The following is a 22,559-nucleotide window of genomic DNA, read 5'->3' as shown; positions in this document are numbered from 1 at the left end:
TGTAACTTTCTTTACATAAAAATTATGTCTTTAATTAATAAGGTTATCGAATTATTCGTAAAAAAATTTGCTAATTTGTGAAAATAGACAAGTTTTTTTTTTGTTAATTAAAAACGAATCACATGGTATTAAAAAAATTGTTCGTAATAATATTAAGTATTAAGTATGTATAATAAAATACACTTCTTTAGATATAAAATATATTCATTGAAGCAAGAAACAGGTAAACGATTGGTTTAGATTGAAAATGACGACAGCAGCTAAAGAGTAAATCGTGACGCGCCAGAAGATGCCATTGTAACTGACAATCTCACGATCTAGTCTCAATATTATTGTTATAAATATTGTATTTATTTTTATATCCTATTCAAGATATTTATAACAAAAAAAAGACAGGCAGAGGATCTCGAAAGAGATTTTTTGTTCTAGAAATAAATTTTGTGCAAGCAAATCAGTTTATTTCCATATTATGCAAGTTGAAACCACTGGATAAGTTAAAATCTTGGTTAAAATAGAAACATTGTGGTCTAGTCTAGACGAAATTTAGTTGTAAAACTATTTTCATGTCAAATTTGACAGACCTCACACAAGTGCAGTTAGTTTTTTTTAGCGTGTCTATTACATGTATAATACAAATTTAAAAAACCACAAATAAAATTGCAATAATTGGCGATTGATTTCTACGAAACTTATTTGTTTAGCCTATATTTTGGCACGTGTGTAAAATAGAACAGTTATACATATAAATATAAAACAGAAGTCAATTTAGAAGCCGTTAGAGAAGTACTTATAATCTACCTGACATTATTATTATTATAAAATGGTTATAGTAATTATTACTAGATCTTGTCTAAGAACCCTTAAGGGTAGTAAACATTTTAAAACGTGTGTCTGAGTTTGTTTTTGTGTTTATATTTATGACATGCGATCATATTATTTTGTTTATAAGCATATGTATTATAGTTACCACATAGACACAATGACCAGTAGTTAATTTAATCAGATTGTTTGCAAATAAAATATGTTTTGCAGTAAAACAGGTGGAATTTATTTATTTTTTACTATTAGATAATTTTATGAAATGTTTTTTTTAAACAGCAGACAATTTAGTACAATAAAAACCGATATGAGGTTGTCTCAACCTCATCGCGAGATCATATATGGCGAATGGTGCCACGAATGTGATACAACTACCGTACGGGGTTGAGTGGTGAAGTTGACACAAACGCATAAGTTGTTTGTATGAAAGTAATATACTGTCTAACAAATTTAAAATATTGTTGTTTTGAAATGCAACATAGTTTTTTTTGATTGGCTCTACCACTTATAAATATTATAAGAAAATACTGATGTGATTTTCACAATTACATTTAAAAAAAAAGAAGATTTCTTCGAGTCGGATTTGAACCAGCGATATATTGATTGCTATTGATTTTAGTGTCCTACAACTTATAAAAATGATCAATAAGTTTATTTTAAACTTTCTGTAAATTAGTAGGAACAATCTTCATGTAGTTGGCCCAATCGCATATAGATTAGAAATAAAGCAAACACAAAGAAAAAATCCAGCTATGGTGCTATTATCTCTTGAAAAATCTTAATCGATATCTATTAAACTATTACTTTAAAGAAATATATTTTCCCAAAAAATAATTCGCCTCGAACTTAATTTTACAGTAATCATTTCATTAAAATCTTTTTACGAAGATAAAAATTCACATAAATAATAACCCGTAATTAATCCTACAGCTACTTTGTAAAGAAAAACATATACATGTACTAATTACTACCAAAAGCATAATATTAATAAATATAATAATTATAAGTTATATTAATTAAAACATTTCAGTTGGTAATGGTAATATGGTTGATAGGTAATAAGTAATAATATAAAGTTGTATTACTGATGATGGCACTCTTAATTAAACATTAAAAATGAAAAGTTAATCTGAACTAATTAGAATCAATCAGGCATAACATAACTAGTAATTAAATTTGTTTCATATTATATTGAAAGGTATTTAATAAAATCAATAAAAAATTTATATCATTATTCTTATATTATCAACATTCATGTTTTTACTTTCTCATAAATACTAGTCATTAACCAGTATTTTCATTTATTATCGAGAAAATTTATTTATTTTTAGTTGGAAACAAATTTTCAACGATTTTGAGTTTGATTAAGGACACTGGCGAATCCAGTATCCTTAGGTTAACTTTATAAAATGACATATTAATAATCCGTACGAGAAGGAGTTGAACCCGAACTCCTCCTTCGTAGATCCGCCACTGATTAAGGAATAAGACAGTCGAGTTTAAAATGATTCCATAAAAGTACAAACATCTGCATCATATCCGAAGGCTAGCCTTACATCTGCACATCTAGAATGTACAAGATTAAACACAAAATCATGAATGCAATAATTTTGCAATAAATTAATGTGATTTTTAATAATAAATAATTATAAATTCAATAAAAATAAATTATATAGACACAAATATTTTAAAATATACTGTGTTTTCGACAAAATTCTTAGTAAAAGTTAATTGACCCGACTGAGCTGCGACTGAGGACTGAGGACTGACGGCTACAACTACCTCTATTGATTGATAGTGACTATTATTATTATTATTATAGCTTTGCAACAAGCAATGCGATGGATGTGAATGGTCTCGTCAAGTCGTCAATGGTCACATCAATGGACATGGACACCAAAATGTGTTTTATTATTGACTGATATTTTTGACATACTCATAAAATAACAAACAATACACGTGTTATGAATTTTAAATGAAGTTCAATCAATGTGTTGTTTTTTTTACAAATTTTTACACATTATTTGTTAGTGTGATTATTATCACAAATACCATTGAATTTTGGAAATATAATAAATTATTGAAAATTTTTTTAAAAATCAATTATTATTTTTAATTTATTTATAGGTACAACAAGTTCCCAGGGTTTTAAAAAAAGTGACGATATTATATAATACATAAGTGAAACAGAACATGGAATCATCATGGTAAGTATTATGAATGTATAGTAGTAAGGTTTATGTTTGAAAATATTCTACGAAGGCAGTTCATGGAGTTTAGTTATGATTTGAAGCAGAGACGATGTCAAAGTTGATGTCTGCATGAAGTTTTGAACAGCGAATTGAAAAAAAAGTTTTTGAATGTAAAATCCCCGACAAATTTTTTGTATACGGAACCCTAAACTCGTATTTGAAACACTTCTAAGAAAGCTCTCTACAAAATTACCTTTTTCCTTAAAGCACTTTCCCAATTGAATCAATTTTGAAGATCATCGGCAATTTTTTTTGGTTTTTTCTGGTACGGAACCCTAAAATCGCCCTTGAAATATTAATAAGAACACTCTCCATTAAATTACGTGTCAAACGAAACTAAAAAAAGTAAAATCGAATCATCCGTTTAGGCGCTACGATGCCACAGACAGACAGAGACATATAGCGGTCAAACTTCGAACACCTCTTTTTTTAGTCGGGGGGTTAAAAATTCTAACAAACAGAATTCATTTTCCAAAATACATTTTAAAGCGATGGAATGAATGGGGTTTGTGTTAAGAAAATAAGTTTTCTCCTAAAAGTCATTTATATCGAAGTATATATCGAAAAATTTTACTCCTACTAACAGAATCCACCCTAAATATTTCATACGAAAGTTTCAATTATTTTCATGGGCTCACTTATTTCGGTAGAACGTGAGCAACGTCTTTAAATGAAATGAAACTTATGGACAAGAGTTATGGGTAAATAGTACACGATTTAGAATAAAACTCCATCTCTTTGAAACAATTTCAAATATAATTTCGATGATGAATCAGAAATTCTTAATAATAAACAAAAAAAACGAAGATATTTTAAACCGTAATAAGTATGTACCTAATCAGTTAAAGATAAATTATATAATTAGTTTCGGTTCTACCAAAAAACATATCAAATTGAATATTTTTTTTTATCATGATATTTATTATATAAGAAGTATCTTCTCTATATAACAATATTTTTTGTTTTTATTTTTATAAAAAACATATTTTTTTATATTTTGATTTTATATGTGTGTGTGCGTTGATTTGAAAAACCGACAATATAAAACCGAATAATAACATGTGGATAACTAGAACGAATTGCAATTATAACAAAATTTCTTTACAATTTATTTAAAAAAATAAAAAAATGTTTTTTTGATATAAAAATTTATGGTAGGTATTGTTATATTTTGATAGAAGGAATCAGGTATTGAAAAGCGTGCTATTTATAATAAAAAATAAATAAATCGTATCAAAATATTATTCAAAAAATAAGACCTCCAGTTAAGTGTTAAAAGATTTTTTTAAACACTTGACGGAATATTTTAGATAGGATTCAATACCAACTACACGATTCAAAAATAAAATAATTCATTTTAAAGTACGATTTTTAGGCCCATACTTATGAAGTATTAGTATTACGATTCTTTTATTGGTTTTTATGTAACTTATATTTTGTACCATGCATATGAAATATATCAAGGTATACTAAGTTTAGTCGCAAGTTTGTAATGCTTAAAAATATTGACGTTACGAACAAAATTTTGGTATAGGTGTTCATGAAATCACCTAATTAGTCCATTTTCGGTTGTCCGTCTGTCAACACGATAACTCAAAAACGAATAGAGATATCAAGCTGAAATTCAGAGCATAAAAAGTGAGATCGAGTTCTAAAATGAGCAACTTAGGTCAATTGGGTCTTGAATCCGTAGGACCCATCTTGTAAACCGTTAGAGATAGAAGAGAAGTTTAACCAAAAAAAATGTTCCTTATAAAAAAATAAACAACTTTTGTTTGAAACATTTTTCGTAAACATCACTGTTTACCCGTGGAATATCATTTAAGTGTGTGTGACATGTATGTATGCATCTTTCTATACTTATATGGCGTAAGAAAACAAACGATTGCGTAATCAACAGTGTCTTTACATGGTATTTCAACAAATAATTCAATTAAATCGATTCTCAATTGTTCGTTTTCACTTGTTTTATATAATTTATCTATGTATAACTGACTAATCGATCAACCTCAAGCCGAAACAGAAACCGCCGAGTCTAGAAGCATAAAATTTTGTACACAGGTTCCTTAAATGATGTAAGTGTGCACTCAGAAGTGATTTTTGGAAATTCATACCCTAAAGAGGTTAAATTCAAGTTTCTAAATGGAAAACCCATGTTAAAATAATTGTATAGACAAATATACATCAACGTTTGCTATAATGCCAATGTTACTAAGGTTTTTTTTAACTCCATGTAATTTACAAAATTTAAAAAAGAGAATTCTAATTATTTTTCTAGCAAGCAATAGTTATAGCAAAAGTATCTACAAATAGTTGAAAGTGTTCTATACCAAAATATTTCAACTGTACAATCTCCCTCGTGTGAGAAAGATATCCAAAAATCACTTAACATTATTGATTCATAAAGTTTATTACATAAATTCGTAGATATGTCGCATAAAATACCACCTCGAACTTGACTAAACATAAAAAATGATTACGTAGAGATTATAAGAATGTATACCAGGAAGGTCGTGGCCGTGGTCGTTGGCTGTCATGTCGTAGCCAATATACTCAACTCACTTACATATTTAAAACAGTGGGGACAATAATTTTATACATAGTATTAAACATATTCTCACCGATTCACTATTCACCATGACAGGAATATTAATTACAATTTCAACAAAAATAAAAATCAAGAGATCACTTTGACTCTCTAACTAACTTTTATTTTAACATTCATTTTTCTTAAATCATTTTTATTGCCCAAAAAAAAAAACATAACCAAAACGATGACATTTTATTTTGATGTGTCATAATTTTTTTTGGATAATTATTATATAAAAATAATTAAAAATTATAATTTTTTTTTATTATATTCAAGAGTGTAGGTACAGAGAAAGCATGAAAATAATTGGATAAATGATGTTAATCTACAAAGACATTAATCTCTTCCACAAAAATAAAAAAAAGATTTTTGACTCAATTAAATTTATCATTTTGTAACTCTGAGAAGAGTTTGTAATTAATCTGTTGGATTGTTTTAAGACAAAATACGTTTTTCTTGTTTATATAACGGTTTATTGTGACACCAAAATGAACTTGCGTTTGAAATTTAAAAAACCCCCGACAAATGCGATTTATTCCTTGTAAACCGATTTTTGGAAACTTGGCTATAAAATATTCTTAATCAAGTCAGTTCGACCGTTTTGGGGCTACGATGTCACTAAGAAACACACAGACGCACAGATAAACACTTTAAACTTATAACACTCCATCTTAAATCAATATCAAAGTGATGGTCAAGAACATCAGATGAGATGAAAAGGATACTTAGAGAGCTATCATTTTTCGGGACAAATTTTTGGAAATATTTTAATTGAAATTGAAATATTTGAGTTGACTTTGTTCTTTTGAATTATTGTTTTGAATTAGTTAATTATTTTACCATTTCACTTTTCGAAATGAATTGAGCCACGTTTATTTGATCATTCATTTCCATATTTCCAAATGCCACAGACAGACAGGCACTCACACATAGCGGTTCAAACTTACAAGTTCGGGGCTTATACTTTAAACATTCAAAATAAAGAAGGCATTCAGTACTTTTATTCAACAGAAGAAAAGAATCCACAAAAAAAAAAACGAATAATTAATTAAATTTAACGTTTAACGTTTAAAAAAATATTTTTATAAAAATGTTCCGATCAATTTTACGGTTGAATTTGTTTGTATGATAATTTATTTATTATTTTTAAATTCAATTTCAAATCCATTTAAATGCCTAATTTGATAAACTAATTTACTAATTTAAATATTTGAAAAATAAATTTTGTAAACATAGATATTATTACACCATAAACAATTCTTACATAATCAAACAATATTTATTAAAAAAAAACACCTTTTAATAATTTAGTCCATTTTAGTTTTAAATCTTTACCTTTAAAAAAAAATTATCACGAATTTAGATTAAAATAATTAAGTAATAATAATAAAATCGTGAAAATTAATGTGAAAAATCGTGAAACTACTGATTGATTACACTTCTACGAGAACCTCTACGAGAGCGTATTACTAAATTATATCAGAATTTATTATTATTATTATTAATTATTATTTATCAATTTTATTCAATCAAATACAAATTATTGTCACGAAAAAACATGTTTTTATATTTAAAACAAAAGATGATTTCAATAACGTAATAATTATTGTTAAATTATGAAATTAATACGTCATAAAAAATGGTACTGGATTCTTCTTGAGTGCATACTTGGTTAAGGATTGTCGATTAAGTCGAAAGTCCCGAAACTACTGAAATGAGTATCTTTACCTATTTTATCTATTTAAATGAGGAGATTACCCAAATTGTTTTTAATAATACAAAAATGATAATAATTTTTGAAAAATGATTAAAAATTAAAAACAATTAGAAATGATTAAAATAATGTTTTAATGAAATTTACTTTTTAATCAAATATTCATTAAGTGTGTAATTAGTAAATTAATTAATTAATTTAACGAAACACTTTCACTCATTTAGATATTGAAAATAATACGTTTTACTGACAGAAGTGCATTCATCATAATTCGTTAGAGAAAACTATTAAGTTTTACTTCAAATAAGCGGAAAAAAAAACAGATCTACCGGTAATCGAACTTTCGACTTCTTGGTTTAAAGTAAGATTCCCAGCTTCCTCGATGGCCTTCAGACCAGCTTTCCATTAGACAATGGATGATATTAGAGTTGTCAATGTGTAAAATGACGTTTAACACCGATCTGTAACACTCAAGGCTACGTTTTTATTCAAAACAAAATTAGTTCGGTCTAAAGAAATGAAGAGATAAACGCGCGGCACCTCCTACTTTATTTTTTCAAGTATGAGAACCAATTCTTATAAAAATCCTTTTATTTTATTAATATAAAAATATTAGGTAATAATTGATTAACCGGTGAACGACAAACAAATTTAACGCATTACAAAAATTAGAAACAATTTTTTTGTTACATTTCTGGAGGACAGAGATTAGAATATAAAAAAAAATCATCGAGATATTACGACGATTTAATAATTGAGATAATTTTTTTTTACTTCTATTCATAAACAGTAGCTTAGATACGAGAATTGATTCCATACACAAATTTCATGGTTTTAAAGACCCGTCTCATGATAGACCACAACAAAAAAAAAAAAAGACGATACTGTGAGTTCGTATAATGTTCGTACTTCGATTTAATTTTTATTAAAAGTAAATGAAATAATAACTTTTTTGTGTATTAATATACATATACAGATATAGTGCTATCTCTGTTTATCAAAATATATTTATGTTTTTCTCACAAATAGAGTGACTGATAATAACCTTTCTGCACGAACTAACATAAAATTCCAATGGTTAGCATTCACGTGCTAAATTCCCAACAAATATAACATTTTATGTATTTTGTAAGTAACGTACTAAAGCGACCTCAACCAGCGCAACGATCAGAGGAGCAGTGCTGAGTAATAAACTGTCGACAATTGTAGTACATTCCAATATGGTTGCATCTTTTGTAAATGAGTAATCACTATCAAAATATAAATCCGAATCTCATAAATATCTTCTTTTTGGCATATTTTTCCAACACTGAGTAATGAAGTCATAAAACAGGCAAAGTAAATTCTATTAGGTTTAAAATAATTTGTAGGCAATAGTTTTCCTTGAAAGTAGAAATATTTAAAGATATAAATCTTCGGGAGTAAAATCATTTTGGAATAAAAAAAACTTCGAGTAGAAATTGAAGTAGGAAAATTGTGCAGTAAAAATAATTTGTCGTAAAAAAATAAAAAAATCGAATTATTTTTCTGCCATTTTTCTCTTATATAAACAAAAACGATGTTCGCATTTGCGGTTTTATAAGAAGGTACAATATTACATCATGACTCAAGAATTTGTTAATTTTAATTCGTACCAATAAGAAATTCTTTACAATATTGGTAAAATGCCGTAAGCAAGATATTTCTTCGATTAACTTTTATACGATCGCATTGTAAAGGAAGAAATAACAATAGATATTTAAATTATTTCCAATATCTTTACCAGATTGTGTTAAATATAAGCTCTTAGTAGTTCTTATTTCTTTCGTGATCTTATAAACTATGCTAAAATACTACATATTGAATTTTTAATCAAAAACAACTTACCCGCATTCACCAGGTAAATCACATTTTCCATGTGTTGGGTGGCATCCTGGTTTACATACAGCTGTAAAAAAATAAGAAAATTTATTGATATTACTATAAATTTATACAAAAAAGAGGATTTTCGTAGACTTTAAGTGAAAACAGTGTTCATTGGGTTAAAAAAATAATGAAAATTAGCTTTCAATTTCACATTAAATCGGCAAGTTTTTGATCTGCTGTTTAATATTTAGTAGCATATACTTAAAAAAAATGCAATTATTGTATAATTTAATTAAGAGAAATTCTATTATTATTAATTTTTAATAAACAGAAAGAGAATTATTAGTTTTAATATTTATTAATTACTTACAAATCATTACATATGTTTTTTTTTTTTAATATACTGTTTTTTGTATAAATATGGTAAAATTTTTATATATTAATTATATAAAAAAAAAAATTTTTAATTAAAAAAAAATTTATGTACTAGGTTTGATATATGATTATTTGTTTCAATGAAATTGCAATAAATTAGTAATAATAGAGAAATTATATTATAAATTGATTACTTGCAAATAGTTCTTTAATATGATTTTTGTTTTAAAGCTGTCTACACACTGGATAAAAAAATGCTCACTTAAAGTACTATATTAAGGTTCAAGCATTTTTAAAAAACATACAAAATATTACATTTTAATTCGACTTCGAAAAATGTAACTGAGAAGATATTTGTGATTTCATTTAAATGAAAATGCGATGAATTTAAAAATTTAGAAATATATAAGATTATTTGGTTTGATTTTCAAAGAAAAAGAAATTCATTTTTTACGCCTTTCGGAAAACATTCTTAGATTTCAATTGAATTTCAACCAGAAACAAAGTTCTGATGGTTTGATCTAAACAAAAAATATTGTATGAAATTTGAAACGTCTATGATCAGCTTTAGATTATATATATATATACAAAAATTGGAAAGTAAAGTTATGGAAGTTATTGTATAAATGTAGTTTAAAATATAAATGGGTACATCTCAAAAATTAAATAAAAAAAATGAAATTGATACTAATTATAATGACTAAGCAATTCATAATTAATAAGCAATAATACACTTCTAATTTTAGTCAGAGCCATATTTGTTGCAGAAACATACATACGAACAGAGAGACCCATTAAATTTCTACTAACATTAATTTGTACCGTTACATGCGCGAGCGAAATGGTTTTTTAAGAAGTAAAAGAACATAATTTTTTATTTACTAATTAATTTTTCTATAACAATTTTTTTTTCCTTCTAATTTTGACATTTTGATGATTTATTGCGATTTCATTTTTCTCTGTAGCGTTGTAACATGTAGTAAAAATTTTTATGCATGCATGAGAGAATATTTACGAGTTTAGTTTTTTTACTTTTTAATTAATAATTAAATTGATTTATAATTTTTATTTGCTAGTTAACCAAAAATTATATATCAATAAATTTATTGCATAATATATAGGAAATTATTTCACGAAATTACCATTCGTGAACTAGACAGACGGTAATGTTCGTGTCATCGAATGATGAAATAGTTGGAAATAAATTGTTAGAAAATTTTCACGAACAAAATCAATGGAAAGAAAACAGATTAATTAGAAAAACAATGGAGGAAGGAACTCATAGAAATGTTGTTTATTATAAATTTTAAAATATAATTTGTATTTTAAATCATGTCTAGAATGTTTATGGTAATTTTTACTAGAATTTATAGACATGATTAATTGAATAAACATAATTTTTCAATTTAAAGGTAAAGCCTAGTTTAGACATATTGATTAATAATGATTTTAGTGTCCTAAGTATATATTATAAAAATGATAAATTTATTTCAAATTTTCTGTAAGTTAGTAACAACAATCTTCATGTAGTTGGCTCAATCACATATGGACTAGTCATGATAGATATCATAATCTAATCCTCTATTTAAAGCAAACGGAAAGAAATTTTCATTTAATTCATCGGATCGTTTTATTAACACGATTATATATTCCAACTAAGTACAATTTTATTGTCCATCAATAAAATTCTCGACTTTAAACTAAAATCAATCTCTTTCATGGAAGTAAGGATTTTTTTATTTAACTTCATTGATTTTGTATCAATGAAATCATATTTTAAATTCAATCCCATTCTAAATAAAGATATTTAGCTGTACTTGTTCCAATAGTTAGGTAATTTTTGAAAGTATTTTTACTTTATTTCAATGTGAAACGGCTAACTTCGGGATGAGGTTGTAATTATTTTAATTTTTTTTTCAGTGTACATGCTTGTAAATACCTTTTAACAATTGTAATATGATATCGGATGTTGTATTGTAATTCAATTTATATTTTTTTGATATACATCACGCCACTTATTTTGATTAATCTTTACAACGCATTTAAAATTATTAAAAGAGTTACGAAGCAGTCGAGAAAAGGGGAATACTTAAATATTTCAATTACCTTTTACTATTTAAAAAAAATTATTCCATATTTACTGTCCACCCGTATAAACAAAAAAATAAAATTTTTAACCCTTATTTGATAAAATAATTGAAATTTTTTTCTATTAAATAGTTAATCAATTGAATGGAATAATTTAAAAATTTTAAAATGCACATAACCAACTAAAACATTGTCTGCGGGTTTGATGTGAATTAAATTATGGTTTTTTTATTTAATAAATATATTTGAAATAAAATTTTAAATTTAAATAAATATTCCAGACAAATAATTTTTAAAGTGGATATTTTGATTTAAAAAATAAAAATATGTTTTCAAACATGATTGATATTTTATTATTGATAGTATAAATAATTGAAATTTTTATTTAAGTGGTCTGTTTACGAATTGATTCATGCAATTTATAGGGGGCATCATATTGCACATATTTGTTATAAAATACTAAAAAAATTACAAATATTTTTGACTTTAATTATATGCAAATTTAGTAAAAATATTTTTAGGGGATTTATTGAATATGTTTATTTAAAAAAAATTCAAAGTTTTTTCTACAGTAGCATTTTATCCTGAGGGAAAAATATTTTAAAATAAAGTAAATTACGGTAGCGATTACAAATTGTAAAAATTTTTTCTCTTAAATTATTTACGAATCGATTTTAAGAATTATTAAGAAATTTTTGAAATATTTTGAAGAATACATTGAAAAAAATTCTTAATATCAACCGATATAAGGTTGCTTCAACCTAGTCGCGAGAGCAAATATGGTGAATATTGCACCGGATGTAATGCAATTACCGTACGGGGGTGGTTGGTGAAGTTGACACAACCGCATGAGTTTAAACTAAAATCAAGGCATGCATTTAAACTAAAATCAATCTCTTTCATAGAAGTAATGATTTTGTTTATTTAACTTCACTGATTTTGTATCAATCAATTCATATTTTAAATTCAAACCCAGTCTATTGTAAATACAAATTTTTAGCTGCACTAGTTCCAATCGGAATGAGATTGTCATTATTTTAATTTTTTTCTCAGTGTGTCTTAGATAAATAATAAAAATTTTATCTTACCAATTTCACAATTTGTTCCAGTCCATCCATCTATGCATTCTTTATCACCCTTTGAATTACACTTGTAATGACCAAATTTATCATCACGTGGACGACAAAATTTTGTACACGTTGTATTATAATAATGTGTATCACATTGTACTCGCACCAAATAATTAATCATAGCATTCTTCCCCGTATGACTGAGTGGATGCCATTCCTCACTTGGTACAATTATACCTGAATAAATTGCTTCTTCAATGATACTATTTACAGCTGAAACAAAAAACACAAAACAAATTTAAGAACGATATATTTTTGACTATTAGTGTACCTATATTAAATATAATAATAAATTTTTGGAACAGTAGTGTAAAATATGTAAATTTATGATTTTAACACTCACATAAGAGTTTATATTTTTTAAAGACTGCGTGCCTGTCTAATTTTTTCTCAGGTTTTATAATAATAAAATGCTTTTTTGAATAAAAAAACCATAAAACAATAAATATGATCAAAATATTTAATGAGTAGTCTTTTAAATGCTTAATATTAAAATGATTTTATAGTGGTATTTTCTGTTATGATTTAAAATGCTCTTATATCGGATGTCTAGTAAGAAATTCTACTTTTTATTGAATCAACTATTTCGATATTTAATTCAAGAGTAAAGCGAAGTGAATATTCCAACGGTGCAGTATTGGGAGCGAAAAATCGATCAAGCTAGGTTTCATTTTACGAAAATATCGTTTTATCCAAGTTTTCAGGGAAAACTGAAACATTGACTGCATACTATGACTCTTGTTGGCATCTATTGGCAATGAAATAAAGTACATTACCGAGACATTTCAATTGGTATTTGTGTAGAGACATTTCAAATGCTTCTTCTATGAGTGATAAAATGTGTGTCTCTTTAACTCAAAAAATACCGAGTACAGCTCGGTTATTCAGGTACTAAAATATAAACAGTAAATTAGTTGAATTTTTAGTGAACATCGTGTAAGTTCATTATAGACGAAGATACTTGAACCAAGTTCAGTGTGGTGTAATAAATTTTTTCTTTTAAAGAAACACTGTTAGCGTGTTAGAAATCATTTAAATGAAATTCATTAAGAGCCGAAGAGTTATAATAAAAATCAAGTAAAGATATTAAATATAAAACTGCTTCTTTTAAAATATTAAATTGCATACTTGAAGACCTAATATAACTCTCAATCAAAGTGGATTAAACGGATTTATTCGTCACTCTTCTAAATCATAATCATTTATTTTTATTAGTGAAATCTTTACTGCGCTGATTGGTCTTAATAAATAATAAATGTGTATGCTCTCAATATAATTAACTTAATAATTATGAATTCTGGTTTTATATTTTTTTATTTTTCAAGAGAATTTTTCACATGAATTTAGTAGAAATAATTAAAAAATATTAGTAATAAATCTTTTTAATTTGATTTGGAATAATCTTTAAAATAAAAATAAAATTAAATATATTTTTGCACGAATTTTAAAAGTTATTTCTTAAGTATGGGCGTGTTAGTGTTCTAATTGTAATGAGATTTAAGTAAGCATTATTTATTATAAATTAAAATGTATTAAGAAATGCTTTCTTAATCTTTTACAAAAATATAAATTATTGACCAAAGCTGTCCTGTAATAATTTATTTTGACTTAAGCAATCATGAATCATTAAAAGGCCTGTTGAAAAATGTTATTATTGTGGTAATTCGGGTCACATATATACATATTGTTGATGCAAGCAATTTTTTACTTGATTCAAGAAAATTTGTTATTTTCATAAAGGGAAACAATGTTCTTGGTGCGATAATAAAATTTACTTGAGGCCAGAGAAATATTAATGGAAGAAAAAGATATCCATTCTTCATCCAAACAAAACCGAATTCAAACAAAAAAAGAGGAGGTTATCAATTCGACTGTATTTTTCTTTTGATTTGTGTTACCTCAGAACTTTCGACTGGGAGAACCGATTTTGATGATTCTTTATCTATTTGAAAGTTGAGGCTTCCCGTGTGGTCTTATTTTATTTTGGTCCAGTTCTGACAACGGCATCCGTAAGAAAACCATAAAAGTCTTAAATTTGTATTAAGTATGCACGACAAGAGGACGAATAACTCAATAACACGTCAACCGATTTCGATGATTCTTTTTGAGGTTTCTTGACCGATTATTATTCAAGCCATATCCAAATTTGAAAAATATGTAAAAAAAAAAATAAAGTCGAGGTTACCCCGCAGTTGTTTTTATAACAACCACCTGGATTAGATTTATGAGAAAGATTACGGACAATAAGGACAAAGATTTCATGGAGGTCCTATACACAGTACACAGATGATTCTATTCGTTTTGAAGTGAGTACGTGCCTGGATATATTGATGACAATTGTGTGTGCTATGAACTGAAGTTTACTGAACATTTTAAAAGGTTATAAAAACACATATTAACGTTTTTTTGTCGTCTTTTATATTATTTTTTTAACATCGGCTCGAGAATAAATATACGACGACAATGTACGTACCAAAAGGTACAAAAAAACAAAATATGTGTACTAAAGAAGTACTCCTCTAAAAGTGGTTTCCTTTGTCTGTCTGTGTGTTATTTTATTTTTTTTTTTAAATATATAAATATGTTGTCAAAACAATGTATTATTTGTTTAGCTGGGCTCTAGCTATCGAACGTAAACTTACAATTCAAGTATCATCTCTCTTAAAATTTCTTTATTTTTTAGGACATTGATGTTAAATATTATAATAATGCCACACGCACCAAATAAAATAACCGTGTGCGATAGCAGAATTTATGTACAAAATGTTCCAAAAAAAAATATGTCCATCAGCGAAAATCACTCTTCCCAAAAGTCAAACTTTTACTCTCGTAGTTTCAAAAGTAAGATGAGATCTAGTCGCCCTATTAGCTCAGTTGGTCCGCGGTATCCTTAGAGTAACGGGTTCGATTCCCCCCGTCGCAACAAAATTAATTTAATTAATAGTTGTGATGGGCTGGTGTAGTGCATGGTATATGCATGGAGATGGTGCACTCAGCCTCTGAAATTGAGGAGCTGTTAAATGAAATTATCAGCGGAAAGGTGGTAAAACACATATATGGTATCACAAAGGTTCTCTATAGCCTAAGTGTGTCCTTCGTGGACAGCCAATATAACTTAATGTAACTTAACCTAAGATGAAATCTATGACTTAATTTACCAATTGCTCATTCAACAACTCGGAGTCACTATTTTTAGCTTTGTTATACGCAAATTAGACAGCTATAGAAACCTGGTTTGCTAAATTTGGTTTCTATTATCAATATTTCGAAGCTTTATCTAATACAAAACTTTCATTCATTTCTGGTATATTTCTGAGAATATGTCATAGAATCAATATCAAAAGAAGGAAAATCTTTAAAAAAAAATTAATACCCTGACTAGATTCGAACTCGAGTACCTTACTTCATGAACCAATTCACTACTCCCTTAGACCAATTGTATTAAAAGTTGTACATTTAAAAAAATCAAATAGTAACGATTTTTATCGATCGAGCGCGTATCGTCTGTTTGAATCATTCAGTACAAAGAATATAAATATTATTTTTATGGTAATAGGGTCTTCTTCCATCTTAAAAAAAAAAAAAAAAAAAAAAAAACAATCTTGATGTGTGTTTTGTCGATGGTAGGTTTTTGTTATTGTAGTGACATTGTCAACAGTACTTCACAAAACTATTTAGTTTTTACTTTAAATTGTTATTTAATTTGATTATTTTTATTGTTAATATACACACACGAAAAAAAAAAGTACTTAAACAGAAAATATTGTAGGAGGTAGTGATTTGATTATTTTTAAGGTGGGGCAAACACGATACTTGGTGAACGAAAGCGATTTTTTCAGAAATATACATATTTAAAAAATTATTTCACCAAAATAACACTGATTTAATTAATTGTGTGTAGTTAAAATTTTTAAAATTGTGAACAGAAATCTGTTTTATTAAATTATTGTGTGAAATCTTTGATCGATTAAAATTTCTCAAATAAATGCAAGCTTCATTTATATATAATTAATTTAATTTAAATGAAATCAGATTATAATTTTTTATTACAGCCTATTAAAATTAAAAGATATATTAACGACAGTCGACAGTCTTTTGATTTCTGTTTTCAGTCGAATAAATTCTATACATAAATTATAATTTTCGGCTAGAGTAGGATCGGTTCGAGTTAATTTTTTTAATCAGATAAAATTATATATATTTTATATAATCGTAAATTTTATGATTTCATCTCTTTAAATAGTTAATAATTATATAAAAAAAAAAACAAAAACAACATATTCTTGTATTTCAGAGATAATTAAAAGTAACAATTTAAACATTTATTTTTATTTATATTTATTTAAATAAGTTTAAAAACATTATAAATGTACATTTATTTTTAATTTAACCATCTGATGGATTTCTACCATCACATTAAAAATTCTATCACATAAACCTTGGTGATCCAATTTTTGTATATCCTTCCTCCTCTACAGAAAAAGTCGAATACCAATTTTTTGAACCAAACAAACCCACTCGAGTTTTTTTTAGATAATTTTAAGTCAATAAGGCTTTTTGTGATCTTTTCCTAAAATTCCAGAAAGGTTAGTTTCAAAGCTGAAAATGAATGCCAATAAATTAACTTTCTGAGCTTTTCAAAATCTTAAAATCATCTTTTATAAAATTCTGAAGTGTAATTACATATTGTTTGATTCAAAAGGCTCAATTTTTAATTGTTAAAACAATTTATACGAAGCCATTAATAAATGCCAGTCTTTCTTCTTTGTAGTTGGACCCAATTCGCAATGAATTTTTTCAGTTAAACGTGCAACTAACAAAGGGTTAAAAACTATATGATATGTAAATGCATATATAAACTATACATGTGAATATGCATACTATTAAGATACCATAGTTGACACAAGTATAGTCAATTTAGAAATGCCAACAAAATTATTTCATTTGGAATTTAAATCAATTTGACTATTTAGATGTTACTTCTACAAACTTTTATCTTTTTAATTGAAAACCAGAAATGATAGTTTTTAACCGAGTCTTCGTTCTGACCTGAAGATGTGATGAACTGAAAACAGAGCTCAGAAATATTTAAATCTTTGAATGTAGGAAATGGTGAGTGATTGAATCGGACGTGAGAGGGTCGTACGTAGAGCTAAAGCTCATTGTTTAGGAGGATAATCGTATATGTAGGGCGAAAATCGTAAATAAAATAGAATTTCAGGGACCATTGATTGATTTGACTTACAGCAGGTGTATCATAAAGAATCTGTCGATATTTTTGAACCACATATATGTTCAAATAAGTTTGTCTTGGACATAATCTACGTTTTAGGTGGGATATATGTCGTCTCATATAGATAGATACTTTATAAGAACAAAGTCATAAAGACACATACACAGGTGTACACTGTACACCGTATCATCATCTTCTAGGTATATTCTAAGATATGTACTTGTTCATCTCTTATAATAAATAACTTAAATCAATTGATTAATATTTATATGAAGATCAAAGATAGATTCTCTAGTGCTAGTCTAACTAACTTTAAAACATATTCACAACTTACACCACCAGATAGGTGTGTCTGATTGCTGAATACTGAAAACTGAATACTTAATACATGTGTCAAATATACCTGCTATTGTCTTTGTTATACATATAAATTGGAATGATTTTTATCTCTTTTTTTTTAAATACAAAGTTAATAATTTTAATTTGATAATTAAATGTTGACAATAAAAAATATTGTCTTTTGTTTTCTTGAAAGGTTTTTATTTAATAGCTTAATTTCGAGAAAATAAATTTTGATTGTTTAAAGAATGTATCGATAAATAATAGGCCATTAAAATCCTAATCAAAGAAATGTCTTCCCCAAACTAAAGCCAGAAATTTCACTCATCCAATCAATGCTGTTGTTCAATGTTGTTGTAAATTACTATGGTTTCATAATATCTATTTATTTATTCAACGGTGCTGAAGTCCAGTTTAAGCCTGTTATCGTAGTTTTATTAAGCAAAACTTTACTCGGTTTTTTTTTTAGTTAAAAAGGCACAAATTTTTATAAAACCATTTAAAATGTCTCCACACAAATACCAATTTAAATGTCTCGGTAATGTACTTTAATTCGTCGCCAATAGATGTCAGAAAGAGTCATATTTTGCAGTCAATGTTTCAGTTTTTTCTGAAAACACGGATAAAATAAATTTTTTTTTAATTTTTCGCCCCAAAAATCCCATGCATACTAATTTTCATGAAAATCGTTGGAGTACATTCGCAAAATTTCACTTGTTTCGGAGTAATTGACAGTTCGAAAAAAAAAGTAAATACTTGTATTTATTTAATGTAAAAGATAATGGAATATGCAATTACCATCATATATGTTTAAAATATGCATATTATATACTTGTCCAGCTGTTAAAGACTTCTACTACTAGGCAGCCAAGGGCAAGGTCGCTTGGTCAATCACGTCCATTTATTCATAAATACATACATACAACAAATACTAATATATACGTTTTATTTGCATCCGTTTTTATCCGCGGCAATCACAATTTATACGGGTATCGATATATATATGTCACCGGATTATTGTAAGAATCGTTAGTTGATAATAAACTTAGTCCGATTGTAGACTAACAATATTTTATAATCCTACGAAAATAAAAACGTTAGATTGAAAATTGTTTGTTCACAATCGACCGTTTATTTACAATCTAACTAGTTTTATTATAAACTAACGATTCTTACAATAATCCGGTGACATATCCTCAATGATAAGCCTCAATATGATTCCCACATTATTTACAAGTCCTAAATGGACAAATAATAATTATATTATTCATTTAAATTAAATTAGTACAGAATAGCCTTTAATTATTTATTCTTGACTATGGTATTGCTCGTAATATTTGAAGGGGTGACACTTTGTAAATTATTTTGATGTCAATCATAATTAATATTCATTTAAATAAAATTTGGCTAATTAAATTTATTATTTTTGACTAAATGAACCCATTTTGACTAAATGAACGTGATATTCCTCTACACAGAGTGTTTGGGAAAGCAGTATCAAATCTTTTAAAACCAAATTGATACTTATGCATAATTTAACTGAAATTAATTTCACCTTGAATTTTGTACAGACTTTTTGTATTAAACAAAAGAAATTATTCAAAAATAATTCTTTTTTAACTAGAGCATTTTATATATAAATGAACGTAGTGTAGATTTTAATAAATTCTTCTGTCATGATGATGACCATAAGAAGATAACTCTGGTCGCTACATAATAATAAACCTAATGTTATTTCTTCATCGATCTGTTATACACAGCGGGTGATAAAACTCTGAATAATATTTCGAATATTCGGGACATTGATTGAACACTTTTCTTGAGCTCTGGGTCAAATGAATAAATATATATATTTTTTTTAATATTAAATGCTTTCATGAAGTCTAATTTACAATCTTGTCATAAATTAATTTCTTACATATTACTAATTATTTTTAATCAGTGATGCTAATCTTAAAAAAAAAAAATAACATCGATTCTCGGATTTTTTTTATAATTATGCATCCCGTTTAGGAAACCTTTTACCAAAAAATACAAATATCTTTGTTATTTAAATTAAATTGCCGTTAAGAATTCGGAACTGTTCAAAAAATTTATTATTTTGGGAAAAAAACAATTAAAAGCACTTACCTGGTTGCGTGTAATTATTATGATCGACTGCTTGTAAAATTAGAGTGAACGATCTCTGTAAAAAAAAATAAAAATAAAATTATAAATAAATAAAAATTATTATTATTAATAATAATAAATAATATTTTTAAAATGAAATAATTTTTCATAATAAATAATAAATATATATACAAAAATATAATAATAAAATTAAAAAAAAGGTATTTTAAATAAAATTATATTTTTAATATTCAAGACAAACATACATTATAGCAGCATTCAACACAATTGGTAATTAAAAACAACTTTTAAAACAATAATTACACGTGAAATGTGTCGTTTTTATAAATAATATGTACACTATTTTCTTTCCATGTACACGGTGAAAATATTCGAAGTCTAAACACAAGAAAGGCTATTTGATCAAGAAATAATAATACTTATTAAAATAGTTATACATGGAAGCCAAGAAATAAAATGTTTTATTGTTTACAAAATTGAAATCGAAATTGATAGAGATGACTTGAAAAAATTCTCCGTGTAGTAAATAAAGCAAACTTTATAGTAAGCGCGTTGCGAGAATAACATTATACATTATATAATATTTTTGAAAAATTTATGAGGCATAACCGCTTTAATATATAAAATACCGTTTGTTTTTCAGAAGTTTTTATTAATATTTCGAATAATTTTTTGTTACTACAACGGCCAAAAAACATTTTTTGCTTCTCTTTTTTTTGAATAGGTAATAGATTAAAAATAATTTTATTCTCAAGTGAAATAATATTTCATTATGATTTATTTATTTAAATTAGAAGTAAGGTCTTTTAAATTCAAACTATGAAAAAGTGATTGTTTTTTGTAATGATCCTTCGAGCCAAATATTTCACAAAAAGGTTGAATTTCTAAAATTTTTCATACTTTTTTAATTCAAATGACTAAAGAGGGTCATTGCATTCCTTTGCATTGCATATACTAATATTAAAGCCATTACCTTGATGTAGACTCAATAATTAATAAAATAGTATTTGCTGATATTTGGTCACAATCCATTAATTGTTATTTATAATAAAAATACTTAGTTTTATTATTTGAAGCGACTTCAACTTTTCTATAATAAACTTTAAATTCGCCGCCAATTACATCAATTACTGCTGTTTTTCTTGCATTGAAAAACTTTCTTTGATGGACAACTCTCCGATGAAATTTTTCTGATATAAAATTTGTTTACGTCAAAATCATCTTATACCATTTCAGAACAACGCATGACTAGTAGCTTAGTACCTACAGGGACTGGTAAACCTATTTAAGGTATCCTAATGGACTTTAAGTATAAACAAGTCCTACCTTTGACACTCGTAATAACCATTCCAAAACTGAGGTTAACTTTGAGACAAATAATATTCAAATTACACGAAATTAACAAAAACAATTTAAATGAATGTAGTTTGATAAACCAGCCAAGTAATGTACGAATTAAAGCCAACGGTAATTGTAATTTTACCAATCATTAAAATTGCAGGAGCAGTTTATAATAGTGGTAGTCACAAAATTAAAGTTTTTACATTATATATTATTTATTGCATCTTGTTACAGGATGTTACAGACATAACGGTGAATATAATTTTATAGTAACTCTTTCAATAATAAATTCAATTCAATCTTAAAATCCTTGTATCTTACTTTTAAGAGAATTATTGAACATGTTTTTATCCGACTTGAAGTACCAATAGTTATCAATTTAAAAAATGATTTTAGAAGTAAATTTGTGATGATTTCTGTTACACTCTGTATAGAATATATGAGACAGACACATCATATTAAATTCTTCTTTCAATATTATATTATATTCATTCATTTCAATCACGCAACTGTATACGTTGTTTTTGTTTGATCTCTATCTCTTTAGTCTTAGTTTCGGTGGATGACGGATCTTTGTCTGACAGCTCGATTATAATACATATATACATATAATAAATATAATATTATACCTTTTATAATAATATCTTTTTAAAAACATGACTACTCTATACTCTTCAAAACAAAAAAAAGGAGAAATAAAGAA

General features: G+C 26.3%; 1 protein-coding gene across 2 annotated transcripts in view; it reads right to left on the bottom strand.

Annotated features, from left to right (window-relative positions):
* The window catches only part of LOC123291841 (protein jagged-1b), a 219,122-nt gene that overhangs the window by 27,988 nt on the left and 168,575 nt on the right, over positions 1–22,559 (bottom strand). The window contains exons 3-6 of one of the 2 annotated variants that reach the window (XM_044872271.1): positions 20,512–20,570; positions 16,237–16,239; positions 12,772–13,016; positions 9,242–9,302 (exon numbers count right to left, since the gene is read on the bottom strand). In XM_044872271.1, the coding sequence (XP_044728206.1) occupies positions 9,242–9,302; positions 12,772–13,016; positions 16,237–16,239; positions 20,512–20,570 (368 nt within the window). Of the gene's footprint in view, positions 1–9,241; positions 9,303–12,771; positions 13,027–16,236; positions 16,240–20,511; positions 20,571–22,559 lie in introns of both variants that reach the window. The other variant, XM_044872270.1, reaches the window with a different exon arrangement.

This window comes from Chrysoperla carnea, chromosome 2 (genome assembly GCF_905475395.1).
Source record: "Chrysoperla carnea chromosome 2, inChrCarn1.1, whole genome shotgun sequence".
NCBI lineage: Eukaryota > Metazoa > Arthropoda > Insecta > Neuroptera > Chrysopidae > Chrysoperla > Chrysoperla carnea.
The sequence above is the reverse complement of the archived record's forward strand: the minus strand, read 5'-3'. Positions and strand labels throughout refer to the sequence as shown.